We start from the raw sequence: 20016 nt of genomic DNA, 5'->3' as shown, positions 1-20016 counted from the left end.
ATATTACATAAATTTTAATTTTGTCTATAAGATATCAATATCTAAAAATGTTAGTTGGATATTAGAATTTTCATCTTTTTTTTCAAACTGTATATATCTAAGATTTGTTGGACCACTCGAGCCTATGTCGACTTCTACATGGATGAGACATAACTGAAAATTGAGTTAATAATAGTTAGATGCATTTTCAATTTATAAGTCGGTTTTATATATCTTATATAAGAATTTCTTTATAATTAGTAAGCTTTTTTTACACATTATCTTGCATGTTTTGCTCATCTGAATTTTCATTCATATATAAAAAAGTGCATGTTAATTATTTTTTCCATAAAAAATCAAAAGGAAATAACGTACTATATATCTAGAAACAGAAAAAGAGTGTTAGCAAAGCAAATCTCTCTTTTTCCTTCTTCTTCTCATCACAAGCCATTCACATCACAAACTGCGTCATATGTTCACACCACTCACATATAAAAATCTTTCTTTTACTTTCTCTTCTTTTCTCTCTCTCATATCCTTCAAAACAAAATCAAACCCATCTTTTATTTTTTTTCCTTGTAATCAGAGAGATCACCATCTTTTCTTTCTTTCAAGAAAAACTCAAACTTTAGTTAGAAACTTTCTTTTCTTTTTGTTTTCTTCTTTTTTTTTTTCATTTAATTTCGATGGAGGGTCATCATCAATTCCATCATAAAAACCAAAGACAACAACAAAATCTTCATCAAAATATTAATAGTACTACTATTAACGTCGTTGATGTTGTTGATAGATTCCCGCAATGGAGCATCCAAGAGACGAAAGAGTTTCTTACGATCCGAGCAGAGCTAGATCAAACTTTCATGGAGACTAAAAGGAACAAACAGCTATGGGATGTTATCTCCAATCATTTGAAAGAAAAGGGTTATCATAGAAGTGCAGAACAGTGCAAGTGCAAATGGAAAAATCTTGTTACTCGTTATAAGGTATGTTCGATTAAATAATTTTATTCCTATATTTAATTCAAAGTTTGATTTTTGATCGGTGCATATGAAAAAATAGTTGTCACCAAAAATCAATGAATAAAATAGATCTGAGTTACTTCGTTATAGCATCTATAATTTCGCACACAGACATCTTATTTGTCATATCGAACTATTAAATCCCTTTAATTTTTTATTAATTTATTGCATACATTTTTTTTTTGCACCTAGCATATGGTTAATAAAATAAAAAATAAGGTGGATACTAAGAAATATTATAAACTAAAACTAGTTTCATTATTAAAAAAAATAAAAATAATAATAATAATAACACAAGATATAGACTTGAATATAATAGTTAAGTTTAATTGGTGTTTGTAAGAGCTCTTGACTGATTAGTGTCAATGTAAGCAAAGGTTTTATATTGTCATGTGTAATTTTTTATGATATAGTATACTAAAATCACTACTACAAAAATCAAAATCAGGAGAAAAAAAATTAAATTAAAAAAAAATTCTTCATCATAAAATTTAGTGAGGTGATTAGCCGCAAATGCCACTTTTTTTCTCCAAATCATGTATAACTTATATAATTTTTTTCAGACAGTGAACTTAAAAAATGTTGCATGGTTTCAAAGATTTATATATATGTGTGTGCGCGCGCGCTAAAATATGCAACTTTTATTTTTGAGATGTGAAGGGATGTGAGACAATGGAGACAGAAGCAATGAGACATCAATTTCCATTTTACAATGAACTTCAAGAAATTTTCACATCAAGGATGCAGAGGATGCTATGGGCGGAAGCCGAAGAAGGATCAAAGAAAAAGGCGACACAACTTTCAACCGATGACGAAGAAGAAGAAGAAAGTGAAGCAATATCTCAAAAGGGTAGAAATAGAAAGAAGAAAAAAGCTAAGATAGTTAGCGAAAGCGGCGGTAGCAGCAATAGTTTCTTCACCAATTTGAAAGAGATTTTAGATGAATTCATGAGGCAACAACTACAAATAGAAGCACAATGGATGGAAGCATTTGAAGCTAGAGAGAATGAAAGGAAGTTGAGGGAAATGGAATGGAGACAACAAATGGAAGTGTTGGAGAATGAGAGGATATTGATGGAACAAAGATGGAGAGAAAGGGAAGAACAAAGGAGGATTAGAGATGAAGCTAGGGCTGAGAAAAGGGATGCTTTAATTACAGCTTTGTTAAACAGGTTAGAAAGACAGTAAGATGTAGCTAGGTTTTCAATTATCATTAATTTTAGTTTTGTATCTTTGAAATAGATTATTTCATAAGTTTAGGGATAGATTTGGGATATGTGAATTGAAATTGTAGTTTAGGGATAGATTTCGATATGTGAAATGAAATTGTAGTTGGATTGATTTTATAATTTAAAATCTTGTACATAGTTTAGTTATATGGTAGTAATCTACCTTTTTATTTTTAACTCATAATCTAATATTTCAATCAATTTTTTTTTTAAGAAAATAGATGGATTCTAATGGTAAAGATTTGAGAACTTAAAATGTGCTTCTCTCAAAATTTTATGTTCGATTTTTTCTATTAAGGGTTCGTTTGATCTGCAAAATATATATATACTGGACAGAACAGTACAGGACAGTACAAGATAGAACAGCACAGGACAAACATTTAAGGTATTGAACAAACTTTGTGTTGTACGATGTTTAGTGGACAAAAATGTATTTTGATATTTTAGACAACTTGTGCTGAGGACAAAAAGTTGTCCCATGGTTCTGTGGGGGACAAAAATTTCAGTTTTTGTCCAGTTCTTTTGCCCCCAATTTGTCCAGTACCAGGAAAGTTTTAAAATCAAACACAGTACAATAAAAGTTGTCCTGTCCGGTCCCTTATTTTTTAGCAGATCAAACACTTTCTGTATTGAGCCTGGCTATAAAGAGTTATATTTGATCAATAAATTGTTTCATTCAAAATTTAAATTTCAGTTCTTCCAAACAATATTTTTTTTTTATGAAGTTTACTAATCATTTAAATTGAATACAAGCTCATTGTAATTTTGGTATCATCAAATCATGCGAATTTTGAGAGCTAGCTGATTTAGTTTTGCATGCACACTTGGTCTCAAATAATGGTTATTGACTTGACCTGTGCACGTGACGTGAGAAAGCTTAATTTGGAGCATGAAAAAGTTTTTAGTACTATCAAATATGAATGTGTGACTTATAATTACGGAATGTCGAGCTAGGTGTATATTGTATGGATAAGGATTCGGTGCATATAAAAATTGAAACTGTAAAGTTTTAGACTATTCGATTTTGATCAGACAGTTTAGAATTTGGATCGGTTTCATTGCATTTAAAAATTGATACAGTCATGCGGTCAGCAAGTTCTAGACTATTAGATTTTGATCAGACAGTTCAGAATTAAGCATAAGGAACATGATTAGGGATTTTTACTCCTCAAATAAATGACCATAAATTGATTTGTACTTATAGAAAAAATTTGGTTAAAAGACATTATATGCACATGCACATAAATAAAATAAATTATTTATTTATTTGTACATGAATAACATTGCAAAATTACAGGAGCAAAATAATTATATTCTGAACTTTTTTAATAAACTTCTTACCCCAAATTTAAATCTGTCATATGAGAAACTCGTCATAAAGACGATGATAGACAGGTTTGCAAGTAACTCGCTCATTATTTGTATGCTGACCAATTAGAGTTACTATAACTTCTAGTAACAACTTATAAACTCTGTCTCCTTCAACTATATCATCATTCCATTCTTAATGCACACGCAATATTCAATCCAAATTTTTCGTGGTAGTAATGACTAATAGTAATGAGACATATATGACTTTTATTGTGAGACGAGACTAAAATATATATAGTCCGTTAAAAATGGTGGTTAATTTAAAAATAGTGGTAAATTGATAAGTTATTCCGACCAGTCAAAATCTCCTTAGACGTCATGTTTTTAGGGAGGCTTCTATGTTCTTCTGTGCTCTATGTGGGGACTTCGTTGAGTCAGTTGACTATTTCTTCATTACCTGTGACTGCATCTCCATATTTTGGTATAAACTAGCCCGGTGGTTAGGGATGGAGCTAGTTTCCCCTAATAATATTTCTAGTTTGTTTGAGTGGTTCCTAGGTCTAGGAGTGGGTAGGAAGTCTAGGTTAGGTTGGAAGTTAATTTGGCATGCGGCAGTGTGGTCTATCTGGATCTCTCGAAATGATTTAATCTTTGCTAGGGGAACTATTTTTGTTGAGTCTTTGGTCGATAAGGTGAAACTTTCATCCTGAAAGTGGTTTTTGCAAAAAAAACTCTGGTTCCCCTTGCTCCTTCTATGAGTGGGAGGTGCAACCAGTCATGTGTTGGAGCCGATAAAGATTTGTGGGGTCTGGGTGTTGGCTTCAGATGACTCTGTTTGGTGGCTGGGTTCATCATTTTTCTTCTTCTTTTGTCCTTTTTCTTTTCTCTTCTTGTTCTGTTTTGGTTGCTAGGTTTGGGCAGACTGGTGTCTGTCAGTATCATCTGTGTGTTTTTTTGGTTTTGGTCTTTGTCTCCTCTTTATGTTTTTTCTTCTTTTGGGAGTACTCCCGGTACTCCTCTTTGTTTGTGATCTCCCCTTGTATTGGTGACTTCTACTTTATTTATTTATATATATATATATATATATATATACTCCCTCCGTCCCAAAATATAAGGGGATATTGGTCAAACAAAATTGATGTATTTAGTCCAAATTTTTAACCAAATACATCAACTTTCTTTGATTAATTTTCCCTTATATTTTGGGACGGATGGAGTATATATATATATTTGCCATTCAAAAAATTTGATAAGTTAGTTTTTAAAAATATAGAGAATTTTGATTTTAGTTTTTTTTAACAAGCAAAAATGGAATATATTAATATTTAACACCAAAAGAGAGCTTTGCTTGCCTAGCACATTGATTTTAGTTCTTAAAAATAAAAATAAGATGTTTTTTTTTATTTTCACAACTTTTTTTTTATAAGATCTTTTTGTTTTATTTTTAATCTCCAATGATCAATTTATATTCATTTTAATGTCAAATAATTACTCTTTTGTTAAAGATGTGTATATATTATGTCTATCATTATTTATTTTAAAAATATGTACATAAGCTAATATGATGTTCAAAAAAATATCAAAAACATGTCAAAATTTTGTCAATATTAGGAATAAAAGACAAAACAGAAAACAATTTAAGGTGAGATTAAAATCAAAATTCGAAATATTAAAATTAAAAGTTTGGTCCAACTCAACCCTATAAAATCGGTTTGTAAGATGATGATTGTCTCCTACTTATAAATACATGTCCATGTCAACTCACGTCCAATGTGAGACATCTTAACACACTCCATCACAGCACTATTGTCTTGATGCGTGAATATAAATGGTGTGTGTCCCGATAGCAAGTAGCCCAACGGATCTAGACTTTGATACCATATTCAAATTGAGAGTCGAACTCAACTCTACCTTAAAAAAACTATTTTGTAAGGTGAAAATAGGTTAACTTACATTCAAGGCGGGACTTCTTAATAAAAAAAGATAAACTTATTATTTAACTCAAATTATCAGCATGCTATATATTATATATAGGAGTGTATGAACTAGGGATTAACTCTGATATTGTTTTAATTAGTTCTACAAAATTGTTTAATGAAATTATTGCTCAAAATCAATTATACGTTGTTCTATTTTTCTTGTGATTCCATGTCTCCGCCTAGTGATGTAGACAGACACAAAGATAGCGAAATGCAACATTGGACATAATTAATGAGGTTCAAATTGAATTTCTATTTTATAAGTTTTTATTTAATAAAACACTATAACTAAATTGTTTATTTTACTTGTGATTTCATGTCTCCACCTAGTGATGTAGAATTATAAAAATATTTAAACGTGTCTTCAAATATATTTCATGACGCGTAGAAGAAGAAGCTGTTCCCACCTTGTGAGATATTCTTTCACCTCATTTCCAGCTATATGTAATGTAAATGTTCTAGTAATTATTATATGAGCATATGCCATTCGATTAGGATCAAATCAAACATCTAAAAACATATGTACGCGTTTCTGACAGAACATTGTCATTCTCATTATAAATATATATATGTCACCAACTATGTTAAAATCTCTCATTATAATTATGAATAAAATTTCAATTTTTAAATTTATTGAATAACTGATATATATCGGTTATTCAATAATTTTAAAAAAATGAATTTTTCATTATAGTTATGCCGGAAGGGATGGTAATCTGAACTGTTTTATTTTATTTCTAAATTTTCATTTTTAAGAGGTTACACCTACTAAATTTTAGAAAAATAAAGAACCTAAAATTTGAACCTACATTCCAACATTTTAAGGTTATATAAAACTATATATTTTTTTAATATATAATAATATTATGTCTCATAAATTTATTGATGTAGTTTTTAAGAGCGTTGTTTTTGCAATTAAAAAAAAAAATAACTATTCCAGGTTTTTGTCTGTTTATTTTTCATTCATGCCTAATAATATTCGCCACCTAAATCTTTAGTGTGGCTTAAAAATTTAGCCACGGCTAAACCGTGACTAATTGTTGTAAAGGTTGTTAAAAAGTGTATTTTAGCTACCGTTTTAACCATAACCAACCTTAAATAATATTTGCAACTTTGGTAACTGTGGGAAACTTTTAACCTGCATTCCAGCATATAAAATGTTTTTCACTACCAGTTGAATTTGGTTCAGGAGTCAGTTCTGGCATCAAGTGGTTCCAGCCCCCTCCCGATCGCAGTTGTGGGGATCGAACTGTGGTACTCCTGTTATCCCATATTTTAGCTCAAGGTAAAATATGTTATAATCTCCAGTTCCAAAGACATTTATTGCTATAAAAAACCTGTTGAGATGGCTTTAGGTAGCCTTAGTCTTTAATGTCTTCAAGAACAAGAGAATCTTAATGGAAAAGCTTCATAGCTCGAAACTGAAAGAATCTTTCGATGGAAGCCAATGAATCGAAGTAATCAAGAATTGTGGACTTAGAGCAATTTTTATCATTTAAGGGTGATTCGACTTCGACGGTTACAACGGTTTACAGGCCTTGGTTCATTTCAAATGCAAAGGACGCGTGGCTGAAGTTTAGTAGTTTAACGTTAGGATAAACGTTGCTTAATTTTCTATAAATAGAAGTATATGTAGTCGAAGTAGGGGTCACAATTCATTTACACAAAATCTCAAACACTCAAAGTATCCATGTTAAGGCGAGAAACGAGTTATTCGAGAAAGATGTATGAATCGGTGAACCTTTACATTTTCTTTGTAACTTTTACATTCCAAATGCAAATTTATGTTTCATAAGTTTTTATTTTCTTAAAGCATTTACAAATTCTGCTTTTTATTAGTTCCCTCGTTCGAGTGAACTTGCTTTAATTGCATTTAACATATGTTTCAGAAATCAAACATATTGTTCTTTTATAAAATAAGGATGTCTTCCAAAATAAACTTCCAAGTTTCCTTTAACAAAATGCATGAACAATTGTCCCGAGATTTACTAGTTGATCTCTCAAGTAATTAATTTAAACTAGCGGTTGTTTACCAAAAATCAGTGTAAACAAATTGGCACGCCCAGTGGGACGGGTTGTTTTGTGCAATTTACGTTGTTTAAAAGAAGTTTATTTTCTAAAAATCCTTTTACAAGTATTAAGACAGTTAGTGTTTATAGTTTGTGTTTTGATTTTGTATGCATTTGAGAAGTGGTAAATCTTTACCAAATTTAACTAGTGTCAAATCTAGATCAAAAATGGTTAGACCACCAAATAATAATCAAAACAATAACAACAATGTCCCAAATCCTGAAGGACAGCCAACACAAGCGTCAATTAGTAACGCTACTGTCATGGCCCAAGGCTCTGGAACATCTGCTTCGAGCGTTCCTGCAGTCAGTTTTGGGAATATAGGGGTAACAATGCCCTCAACGAGTTCGACTGTATCTGGGTCGATATCTTCGTTAGTATCACATGGTATAGGGGGCAGTCAGCCTGGTGCTGAAGATGTAAGGAGCCCCATTCGATCGTTTCTGTTGAACCAATCAGGATTAGGAATGCCAGATTCTCTGATGGCAGGCTTACATAATTCTAACCCAAATCCTGACAGGAGTACCATGCCTTCCCCAGCAGCCTCTGTTGTGGGAAATAGGACTAGAGATATTGCCTTACAAAATTTAACCAATGTAACTATGATGTCTTTTCGACAACAAATGGACGAGAGTAATCATGAAATGGTTAATACTCTGACTTCACAATTGGGGACTATTTTGAACCCTTTAATCAACAATACAAATAATAATTATCAGTTGCTAGCCCATCAGATGGGGCGGATTGCAGATTTCTTTGGCACTCCTACAATGCCTAACCAAAACCTGCAGCCCATTCGAAACCAAACACAGGTTCAGCACCAAGGGTTTCGTGTGAACAATGAAGTTCCAAACGATCAAATACCACAAGTGGTACAAGAGGAACCACCGGCTCCAGTGGTGCACCATGTGCCAGAGCCTGAAGTAATTTTGGTTAATCGAAATCAGAATGCTGACGAAGTGGTTCGAAATGTGCAAAGAAATAATTTTGCGCAACAAGATAACTTGGCAAATTTAGTCGAAACTATTTTAACTCAAAATGGTTTCAATGTTGGCCTACATAGGCCTAACTTTATTTCCCCATTATCTGAATACGTGTTACAAACTGAATTGCCAAGGGGATGGAAGATCCCCAAATTCACAAAGTTTGCCGGGGACACAACCGAGTCAACAGTGGAACATGTGGCAAGATTTTTTGCCGAAGCAGGAAATTTGGCAGATAACGAAAATTTAAGGTTGAAATATTTCCCAAATTCCCTAACAAAAAATGCTTTCACTTGGTTCACAACTCTCCCCCCCCGTTCGATTCAGCATTGGACTCAATTGGAAAGGGCTTTCCATGAACAGTTTTATATGGGCCAATCTAAGATTAGTTTGAAGGAATTGGCCAGTGTCAGGAGAAAGACACCAGAGTCCATAGATGACTATTTGAATCGATTTAGGCTACTTAAGGCCAGATGCTTTACCCAAGTGCCTGAACATGAGTTAGTCGAAATGGCTGCTGGAGGCCTAGATTATTCAATTCGAAAGAAATTAGATACACAACATCTAAGAGACATGGCACAATTAGCAGATAGGGTAAGACAGGTCGAACGCCTTAAGGCTGAAAAGGCAAGATCATCGAAGTTTCAAAAAAGGGAAAAGATTGCTTATGTTGAAACTTTAGATGATGATGATGAGGAATATGTGATAAACTATGGAGACATAGAGGATAATGAAATTAATGTGGCCGAATTAAAACCTGGCCCTCCCTATGTCTGCAAATTACTAAAACCTTCGAATGGAAAAAATCCTGTCGAACCCAAGAATGATAAATTTGTCGCTAAAACTTATTCGTTTGATATAACTAAATGTGATGAAATATTTGATTTGTTGGTTGCTGATGGCCAAATTGTTGTTCCAAAGGGATTGAAAGTGCCTCCCCTCGAACAGCAAAAGAAAAGAGGTTTTTGCAAATTTCATAATTTTTTGGGTCATAAAACCTCACAATGTGTTCTTTTCAGGGATCTGGTTCAAAAGGCTTTGAAAGATGGAAGGCTGAAGTTTGGAGAGAAATCCGGACACAAGATGAAAATTGACGAAGATCCACTGCAAATATCTGATGCTTCCTATGTGGAACCGGTTGAATGCTTGATGATCGATGCCATGGACTTATCAGGAGGCGCTCAATTAGTTTCTATTCCAGAGAATGAGTACTATGAGAAAATGAAAGTAGTATATCCTGGGGCTGAAGAGGAACTGATTGATTTTCTACAAAGGTGTAAGCATAACAAGTCTGAGGTGATGCTTTGCCCAAGGTGTAGTGCTGTATTCGACAAGAAGGCTACTGAGGGCCTCAACAAGTTTATACCATTCAGAAGAAACAAAGAGAATTGGCCAAATTCAAGGCCAATGAAAAAACAGAACATGGCGCATGCTAAACCAATACATCAAAGGTTGGGCAACCCAAATACTTTTGTGCCATCCAACAAATCACCAATGAACAAATGGGTTCATGGTCCTGCATCCAACTTTGTCAGAAATTCTGTTGACAAAGGAAGTTCGAGTCATTCTGTTGATTCGAGGAAGTATGTTTACAGAAACAATTACAAGGGAAAGAATCCCATGACCCGCACACAATGGCGTAGGCATCAGCGCCAACAAAGGCTCTCCCTTCAAGAGACTCAAAAGACTGAAGACAACAAAGGAAAACAGGTTGTCGAAGTGGCTAGAAGGCCTCTGAAAGAAAGATTGACTCAACCAGAGGATGATCAAAAGGTTGAGAATGAGTTTGAAGGAGAGAACATGGAAGATGAGGATCTCCTTGATTCAGATCCCGAGTTTGATGTGCTGGTGAACGTAGTTTCGATCCTCCCTGCTGAATATGACGTGTGGTCAGAAGTGACTGAAGGGGAGGATGAATTCGATGAGTCTGAATTGGCTTTACACAAGCCAATGTGTTATTATGTAATGAATAATGGCTGCTTAGAGGAACAGATGGCCAATTTTGAGAGGCCAACTGAGGGAATGAAGAATCATTTGAAACCCCTCTTTATTCAGGCCAAAGTAAACAATGTGGGGGTCAACAAAGTGTTGATTGATGGAGGAGCAGCAGTAAACCTGATGCCAGAATTCATGATTACCAAGATTGGTAAATTCTCTACTGACTTGCACCCTCACAACATCGTTCTTTCGAATTACGAAGGTGAGACTGGTTTCTCGCTAGGGGCAATTCAAGTCGATGTGGCAGTTGGCAGCACTGTTAGGCCAACTTTGTTTTTGGTTGTAGCATCGAAGGCCAATTATAATCTGCTTCTAGGAAGGGAGTGGATACATGGTGTTGGAGCAGTGCCTTCGACTCTCCATCAGAGAGTGAGTATTTGGAGAGATGATGGTGTGGTAGAAAATATCGAAGCTGATCAAAGTTATTTTAGGGCTGAAACACACCACATAACCAAGCACTCATTTGATAAGAAATTGGCGAATATATCGCCATGCACTGAACAGGGATATGCCTATGCCCCTGCTGATAATGTCTACCATTCTGTCAAATTGGATCCAACCCATGGATTCATTTGGGAGAGAGAGGAGATAGACGAAGGTCCACATGTGGATGAAGGCAAAGTCCGCCCAACTGGGTGGGACCTTGAAGAATACTACGATGACTAAGCCCAATGCTTGGGCCAAGATTTCGGCTTATATGGCCGAAAACAAGATAAAGATGGCTTTAGAAGCCACAATGCTGCAAGAAAATATGGCTATCGAAGCCAACAACTGTGAAAATGGCAAATTATTGCCAATGACTCAAAAAATGGACTGCATCTATGATGAAGAACCATTAGGATTTGAGAAAGATCCTTCCAGTTCCAGTCAAAAGATGCAGGCCCAAGATCCTTTGGAAGAAATAGATATTGGAGATGGCTCTATCAAAAGGCCAACGTACATAAGTGCCAATATCCCAAAGGACCTGCGTGATAAACTGGTCGAACTCCTTAAAGAGTTCAAAGATTGTTTCGCTTGGGATTACAATGAAATGCCAGGTTTAGACAGAAATTTGGTCGAACATAGATTACCCATTCGACCAGACAAGAAACCAGTTAAACAATCACCAAGAAGATTCGCACCAGAAATCCTATCTAAGATCAAGGAGGAAATTGAAAGGCTGCTGAGAAGCAAGTTCATCCGGACTGCCAGGTATGTCGAATGGTTAGCAAATATAGTTCCTGTCATTAAGAAAAATGGTTCTCTTAGAATATGTATAGATTTTAGGGACTTAAACAATGCTACCCCTAAAGATGAATATTCGATGCCTGTAGCAGAAATGTTAATAGATTCAGCAGCAGGTTTTGAATATCTTAGCATGTTAGATGGGTATTCTGGATATAACCAAATTTTTATCGCTGAGGAAGATGTGGCAAAAACAGCTTTTCGATGCCCAGGGGCTTTGGGTACCTATGAATGGGTCGTAATGCCATTTGGATTGAAAAATGCTGGAGCCACATACCAAAGAGCAATGAACTCAATTTTCCATGATTTTATAGATACTTTTATGCAAGTATATATTGATGATATTATTGTTAAATCATCATCACAAAATGATCATTTGGTTTGTTTAAAAAGGTCATTCGAAAGAATGAGAAAATATGGATTGAAAATGAATCCATTGAAATGTGCTTTTTGTGTGCATGCAGGAGATTTCCTTGGTTTTGTGGTGCATAAAAAAGGCATTGAAATAAACCAAAACAAGACAAAAGCGATTTTGGAGACTAACCCTCCAACAAACAAAAAGCAACTTCAATCCTTGTTAGGAAAGATCAACTTTCTGAGAAGATTCATTTCGAATCTAAGTGGTAAAGCTCAAGCTTTTTCACCATTGCTTCGACTCAAGAAAGAGGATGTTTTTACTTGGGGGCAGGATCAGCAAGAAGCATTCGATGCAATCAAAAGATACTTGTCTAATCCTCCAACTCTGATGCCACCAATTAGAAATAAGTGTATGAAGTTGTATATTTCAGCATCTGATATCACATTAGGTAGCATGTTAGCCCAAGAGGACGAAAATGGCGAAGAAAAGGCCATTTATTATCTAAGTAGAGTCCTTAATGATGTTGAAACTAGATATAGTAGTATTGAAAAGCTTTGTCTCTGTTTGTACTTTTCTTGTATGAAATTGAAGCATTATATAAAGCCTATTGATGTTTATGTTTATTCTCATTATGATGTTATTAAACATATGTTGCTAAAACCAATTTTACATAGTCGAATTGGGAGATGGGCTTTAGCTCTTTCTGAATATTCACTTTCATACAAACCTTTGAAAGCAATTAAAGGCCAAATAGTGGCTGACTTCATTGCTGATCATTCAGCAATCGAATCACCTCAAAATTACATTGCTCTAGAACCATGGACTCTGTATTTTGATGGGTCTAGACATCAACATGGTACTGGGATAGGTATTTTGATAATTTCCCCACAAAAGATTCCTACTAAGTTCAAATACAGGATTAATGGTATTTGTTCGAACAATGAGGCTGAATATGAGGCTTTGATAGCAGGATTAGAAATATTATTAAGCCTGGGGGCAAGAGACATTAAAATAAAGGGTGATTCAGAACTAGTTTTGAAACAACTGACCAAAGAATACAAATGTATCAAAGAGCATTTAATTCGTTATTTTGTCATAGCAAATGCGTTACTAAAACGTTTCGATTCGATTGACATTGAACATGTCCCTCGAATAGAAAATCAAGAAGCTAATGACTTAGCCCAGATTGCTTCAGGATACAAAGTGTCCAAAGCAAAGCTAGAACAATTAATAGAAATCAAAGAAAAATTGATTTCTAATGAGCCAATGCAATTGGAATTGTCAATACCAAAACTTGAGGGGGCAGAGATGTCACAAAATGACATAAATAGTTCTGATAAAGAAATGAATTATGATGAACTCCAAATTTTGGTCATTGACAATTTAATAGATGGTGATTGGAGAAAACCAATTGTAGAATATTTGGAAAATCCAATCGGGAGTGCTCCTCGAAAGATCAAATACAGGGCATCAAATTATGTGATCATTGGTAATGAATTGTTTAAAAAGACCCTCGAAGGAGTACTATTGAAATGCCTTAGTGAGAATGAGGCCTACATAGCAATATCTGATGTTCATAGTGGGGCTTGTGGTTCTCACCAATCAGGCCATAAGATGAAATGGCTTTTAGTTCGACAAGGCATGTACTGGCCATCTATGTTAAAAGATTGCATAGATTTTGCTAAAGGTTGTCAAGACTGTCAAAAACATGCAGGAATCCAACATGTACCTGCAAGTGAATTACATTCGATAATAAAACCTTGGCCATTTAGAGGTTGGGCATTGGATTTAATTGGTGAAATAAAACCAGCATCATCAAAAAATCAAAAGTACATAATAGTTGGTGTTGATTATTTTACCAAATGGATCGAAGCTATACCTTTGCCCAATGTTGATCAAGAAGAAGTTATAAGTTTTATCCAAAACCACATTATTTACAGGTTTGGAATCCCTGAAACCATCACAACTGATCAAGGTTCAGTGTTTACTGGTCGAAAGATGCAAGAATTCGCCAGGCAAACAGGGTTTAAACTTTTGACTTCGACACCTTATTATGCACAAGCAAATGGTCAAGTAGAAGCTGCCAATAAAATTATTATTGGATTAATCAGAAAACATATTGCTCAAAAGCCAAGAAATTGGAACAAGACTTTAAATCAAGTCTTATGGGCATGTAGAAATTCCCCTAAAGAATCAACAAATTCTACTCCATTTCGATTAACGTATGGTCATGATGCTGTGTTACCAGTAGAAATTTATGTGCAATCTATCAGAATTCAAAGACAAATGGAGATACCAACTGATCATTATTGGAGTATGATGTTCGATGAATTGGTTGATTTAGACGAAGAAAGGCTAAGAGCGCTTGATACTTTAAGCAGACAAAAAGAAAGAGTAGCAAAGGCCTATAATAAGAAGGTTAAATCAAAAACCTTTGACGTGGGGAATTTAGTTTGGAAAGTTATTTTGCCTATGGACAAAAAAGATAGAGTTTTAGGCAAATGGTCTCCAAATTGGGAAGGACCTTTTAAAATAATACAAGTATTTTCGAATGGTGCATATGAAATAGAAGAATTAACTTCAGAAAAGCGAACCTTGAATATAAATGGTAAGTATTTGAAAAAATATAAACCAACACTTTTAGAAGTTAATATTAGCACAGAATAAATATTCGAAACGAAATTGAAATGGCATAAACGAAGTAAAAGTGCCATAAAAGGCAATTGTCAAGGTTACAAACCAAATAAAACAAAACCAGATAATTGTTCGAGAAATAAAAACAAAACATCAAAAGAAAATCTAAGACAAACACTTAGATTTGAAATCAGCATAATGGTCCTTAATAAGGCCAACTTCGACAGTCTGGATCTTGATTGCGTCTTCGAGAGATTTGATCTCTTCTTTGATCACAGTGGCAGCACTGAAGTGAGAGATACCTTCCTTCGCAGCTTCGCGGATAGATTCTTGAGTGGTAGCAGCAACAGCTTCTTCAATCTTTGTGCGCTTTGCTTTCTCTTCGAGAATCTTTTTCTCTCGATTGGCAATCTCAGCTCGAAAAGAATCTATTTCTGCCTCCCACTTGGAAATATTGTTGGTACATTCTTGAATCCCAAGACCTGGTTGCTGAACTTGTGCTTTCATTTGGTCAACTTTTGATTGAGCAGCCATGGCCTTCTCAAATAATGCATCATAAGCAGCTTGTTGACCAACAAGTTTTTGAGAGTTGCGTTTCAGGTTTTGCACTGTGGTAGCAAACTGGTCCAAGATCGATTCGAGCTGGATGACTTTTCTCAAGGTTTCGAGGTCAGTTTGAGGATTGTGCAACTTGTTCAAAAAGGACTTGTGCTTGAAAGCATTAGCAGGGTGTTCCTCAACTGATGCCAAGATGTCTCCATTGATGAAGTCCGTATATAGCTTCGAAATCAGAGAGTCTTGTCGAACAGAAGAGTTGATTTCTGAATCTGAAGCAGTCGAATTGCTGGGTCCACTCGAACTCACAGGATCAGTAGTGGTTTTAGAAATCAGAAGTTTTAGAGCAGCTTCAGGATCATGAATTTGCAAGGAAATGAATTCTTCTTCAGCGAGCCCTAGGCTGGCTGACAGCTTCGATGTCGAAGTTTCAGGTAGCAATTCTGATCCACCAGCCTCTGCTTCCTTCATGGCTTCAGAATCAAAGTCTTCCTCTGAGGAAGATTCATCAGCATCGACCTCGACTGTTGGATTTTCGTTCCATTCCTTGAAAGGAGAAGTCTTGTTATCAATCTCTGCAGACATAGGAGGCTCTGATTGATCTTGACTAGGCTCTGGTATGACTTTTTCAGAAATAGTGGTCTCACTATCTTTGAGAGTATCACCACTAGACTTGTTCGATAGGATGTCCTGAAAAACAGAATCGAATATGAGGGAATATAACTTTACTTATTATAAATCAAAAAATAAAAGTAAAGTAGTACAAGTACCTCTGGATTGTTGTCTTGCTGGGGCATGTTGTCCGATTCTTTGAGTGTAGCATCAGGCATAGCAGCATCTTCTTGAACTTCAGCGTCAGGGATAGGCTCTTGTTGTTCATTCGAGATCGAAGGAGATTTAAGGTTGGTTGCAGAAGGATCACTTGAGGACTTTGACTTTCTATGTTTTTTATCCCGGGTTCGATCCTCTGAACTTTTCTTTCCTTCTTTCTTCTTTTCCTCTTTCCTCTTCGCTTTCCTTTCCTGCTTCTCTCTCTTTTCTTTCATCTTCCTTTCTTTCTCTTCAGTAGAAAGATTATCAGAGGTAGTTTCTGGGATATTTGTTTCAATAATCACAGAAGACTGGCCCCTCTTTCTCTGGAAACTTTGTTCTTCTTCTTCTTCCTGCAAATAGAAGTCGAAATAAGAAGTATTCGAATTAAGGGATTTGAGTTGAGAGGAACTTTGGAAATAATTTAAAAAAAAAAAACTTATACCTCTTCTTCGTCACTGACGACTATTGTGTTAGGTTTTGGCTTCTTCGATGGGCCAGTCTCAGTGGAAGGGACGTTGGTTGGTCTTTTACGTGCCTAGAAGAAGTGGGTTAGAAAAGTAAAGATTTAACTTAGAATGTTTCAAAGGAAAACAAGTTTCGATTCAATATGTACCTTAGAAGGCTCTTCAGACTCAACTGACTTTGATGTTGTTTTCTCTTTAACTGTTTTAGCAGAATCTGCAGCTTGTTTTTTGGTAACTAGGAAACATAAGCAAAAGGTTAAATCGAAACAATATGAGAATATTTGGTAAGAGTGCATATATAGACAAAGTTACCTGTAGTCTTGACTTGCTGTTCGATTCTCTTTATCTGAGGTCGAGTAAACCCACTCTCCAACCTCGAGATAAGCACTGCATCTCCTAGGTGTTTACTGTCGAAATATCGCCTCCACCAGTTGGCAAACTCTTGTGTACAGTAGTAAGAAAGGTTGAAGTCAAATGGCTCGAAGCCATAAACGTTGTCACGACTAATCTTCATGTACCTTTCATACAAAGTGGAAGTCACAGTTGTCCCAAGCACGATGTTTTTCTTCCTTATATACATGCTCTTTGGTCGAAGCTGTGAAAAGCCAAACTGTCTAGAAACCAAGTTCGGTTGATACCCAATTAATGCATATTCAGAAGATAGGGTACCAATTCGAATAGACAGAATAGTAGGATCTAAGTAGGCTGTCCAAGTTTCATTTATTTCCTCCTCAGCGTTAGGATTCAACACTGGTATCTCTTTGACGAACCAGGAGGGACCAATGGTTCTCTTCACAAATGGAGCGTGTTCAGGCTTGAATTGGTCGATGGCTAAGAAAATTTTCATGTACTTCATGAATAGTTGTTGAGAGTTCTGTTCAAGGGGATTAGGTTGAAGCCTTATTAAACGAGTACCTTCGATTTTCCTTTTAGCTATCGAAGCGTGATGTTCAGTGGGAATGAACAAACCAAGTTCTTTTTCAAAGGTGGCATTTAACCACAACTGTAATAGCCACATTGGCCCAGCAGCTTGAAAACATCCATCTGGCGCGGCTTTCTTCGATTTCGACTTGGCAGGAACTAAACCTTTCAGGTTATCACAAACTTCCCCAATCGACTCATACAGAGTTGCCAGCAGAAGGCGTCCTAAGGCAAAATGGCATCCTTCATGTATTTGCACAGCCATGGGTATAAATTTCCTAGCAATTTGGAGAGATCGAGAGCAAAATACATAATGGGATAGCCATAGAGTGAGAAAGGCCACATGTTCTTCATCTGAGACTTCTTCATTCTCAGGTCCTGAATGTTTGAGGATAAAGGCAGAAAAGGCGTTTTCTTTGTAGTTTAAAGTGATGTTATCACTAACATCATCAGGGCTGTAAGTTTTGCCAGTGGGTCTTAACCCTGTGATAGCTGACACATCGAACAGGGTAGGTGTCATCATACCACTTTTAAAATGAAAGGTGTTGGTAGATTTTTCAAAGAAATGCATCGCAGCAATGAGCATTTCAGGTTGGTATTTGGGTCCTATCCTAGAGAACTGTATTAACTCAAAGATTCCGTAATCTTTCCAGAATTTACCAAAGGATTGTTCCATTCGATCAAGCCAAGTAAGGTAAAGGCTATTTCCGTAATAAGGATGGGATCGAAAGGGTTTATAATTTGTTAGCATATATTCAAAGTTATAGGGTTTGCTATCAAAGATTCTAGGCTCGCAAGTTTCTAGACATGGAAATATCTCGTCTACTTCCCTAGTCAAGTTCATATCGTCTGGGATCGGACCACCGAAAGCATAAACATTTTTATCAATGGCAAAGGGAATCATTACCTGACTTTCCCAAATTTCTCGGTGCTCTTTGCTACCCTTGGGTTCTGGAACATACTTCATTCCATCATCAGCAACAGAGAAGTCGTTCCATTTTCCAGCGAAAGGAACTTGAAATTTGTTAGATGAAGACGCCATGAAAGTTCTTGGGAAAACGAAGGAAAAGATGTAGATCTGAGATCTTGAAAGATGCGAACTGAAGAAGGTAATCAAAGATCCGGTAAGATCAGATTTGTTTTGAATCTTTGATGTTTCAAGATTTGGAGAAAGATTTTGAGAGATTTTGGAGCGTGAGAAGCTTTGAAAGAAGTTGGAAAGTTTTCAACTGAAGTGACAGAGCTCTATTTATAGGCAATCTTGGATTAAGACAAAATTTAATTAAAAAGATAAATGCTGAAAAAGCGCTTTTTGTCTATTCCGATTCAACTTCTCAGGCTGACGCGTGTCCCACTACTCAAAAGGGTGCAGAACGTGACAGTTTTGAAAGAAGTGAAACGGTTATCTTCTTAAATACCATGACATCATCAAATCGAAAGAAAAGGAATGGCATTTGGAAAGAGGTACTTTGAAAAAATGCCAATCTCTTATTTCATTCGAGTCATTCAAATCGAAATAGGCATTTTTGGGGGCAATTTGTTATCCCATATTTTAGCTCAAGGTAAAATATGTTATAATCTCCAGTTCCAAAGACATTTATTGCTATAAAAAACCTGTTGAGATGGCTTTAGGTAGCCTTAGTCTTTAATGTCTTCAAGAACAAGAGAATCTTAATGGAAAAGCTTCATAGCTCGAAACTGAAAGAATCTTTCGATGGAAGCCAATGAATCGAAGTAATCAAGAATTGTGGACTTAGAGCAATTTTTATCATTTAAGGGTGATTCGACTTCGACGGTTACAACGGTTTACAGGCCTTGGTTCATTTCAAATGCAAAGGACGCGTGGCTGAAGTTTAGTAGTTTAACGTTAGGATAAACGTTGCTTAATTTTCTATAAATAGAAGTATATGTAGTCGAAGTAGGGGTCACAATTCATTTACACAAAATCTCAAACACTCAAAGTATCCATGTTAAGGCGAGAAACGAGTTATTCGAGAAAGATGTATGAATCGGTGAACCTTTACATTTTCTTTGTAACTTTTACATTCCAAATGCAAATTTATGTTTCATAAGTTTTTATTTTCTTAAAGCATTTACAAATTCTGCTTTTTATTAGTTCCCTCGTTCGAGTGAACTTGCTTTAATTGCATTTAACATATGTTTCAGAAATCAAACATATTGTTCTTTTATAAAATAAGGATGTCTTCCAAAATAAACTTCCAAGTTTCCTTTAACAAAATGCATGAACAATTGTCCCGAGATTTACTAGTTGATCTCTCAAGTAATTAATTTAAACTAGCGGTTGTTTACCAAAAATCAGTGTAAACAACTCCTTACCAAGTTCAGCGTCAATCACCACTGACTAATGATTGGTAGCTAGCATATAAAATGTTACTGACTTCAGCCTTTCCCATTTTAATGGTTGCAAAACCGACGAATAAAAGGTTGGCCTAAATACAATACACCAAAGAATAACCTC

General features: G+C 35.5%; 2 protein-coding genes and 1 long non-coding RNA gene across 3 annotated transcripts; 1 reads left to right on the top strand and 2 right to left on the bottom strand.

The window, feature by feature from the left end:
• The first annotated feature begins 384 nt into the window (after nt 1-384).
• Nucleotides 385-2545, top strand: LOC123924865 (trihelix transcription factor GT-3b-like). The gene is made up of 2 exons (XM_045977845.1): nt 385-962; nt 1659-2545. The coding sequence occupies exons 1-2, from the start codon at nt 666-668 to the stop codon at nt 2184-2186; spliced, it is 825 nt and encodes a 274-aa protein (XP_045833801.1). The 5' UTR covers nt 385-665; the 3' UTR covers nt 2187-2545.
• A 12404-nt stretch (nt 2546-14949) lies between these two features.
• On the bottom strand, nt 14950-16385 carry LOC123922029 (uncharacterized protein YALI0A18139g-like). The gene is made up of 2 exons (XM_045974773.1): nt 16110-16385; nt 14950-16029 (listed from the first exon to the last, which is right to left on the bottom strand). The coding sequence occupies exons 1-2, from the start codon at nt 16383-16385 to the stop codon at nt 14950-14952; spliced, it is 1356 nt and encodes a 451-aa protein (XP_045830729.1).
• A 202-nt stretch (nt 16386-16587) lies between these two features.
• Nucleotides 16588-17010, bottom strand: LOC123924864. Its single transcript, XR_006814862.1, has 3 exons — nt 16929-17010; nt 16766-16851; nt 16588-16687 (listed from the first exon to the last, which is right to left on the bottom strand). It is a non-coding gene; the product is annotated as an uncharacterized LOC123924864 (long non-coding RNA).
• Between the last annotated feature and the right edge of the window lie 3006 nt (nt 17011-20016).

This window comes from Trifolium pratense, linkage group LG4 (assembly GCF_020283565.1).
Source record: "Trifolium pratense cultivar HEN17-A07 linkage group LG4, ARS_RC_1.1, whole genome shotgun sequence".
Taxonomy (NCBI): domain Eukaryota; kingdom Viridiplantae; phylum Streptophyta; class Magnoliopsida; order Fabales; family Fabaceae; genus Trifolium; species Trifolium pratense.
This window is presented reverse-complemented; position numbering and strand designations above follow the sequence as displayed.

What these genes read in the sequence shown, in the direction of transcription:
- LOC123924865 (XM_045977845.1), top strand. Translation starts at nt 666, where the DNA reads ATGGAGGGTCATCATCAATTCCATCATAAAAACCAAAGACAACAACAA. An exon ending in ATCTTGTTACTCGTTATAAG is followed by an intron (nt 963 to 1,658) that starts GTATGTTCGATT and finishes TGAGATGTGAAG; the next exon opens with GGATGTGAGACAATGGAGAC.
- LOC123922029 (XM_045974773.1), bottom strand. Translation starts at nt 16,385, where the DNA reads ATGAAAGAAAAGAGAGAGAAGCAGGAAAGGAAAGCGAAGAGGAAAGAG. An exon ending in AGCAAGACAACAATCCAGAG is followed by an intron (nt 16,030 to 16,109) that starts GTACTTGTACTA and finishes TCTGTTTTTCAG; the next exon opens with GACATCCTATCGAACAAGTC.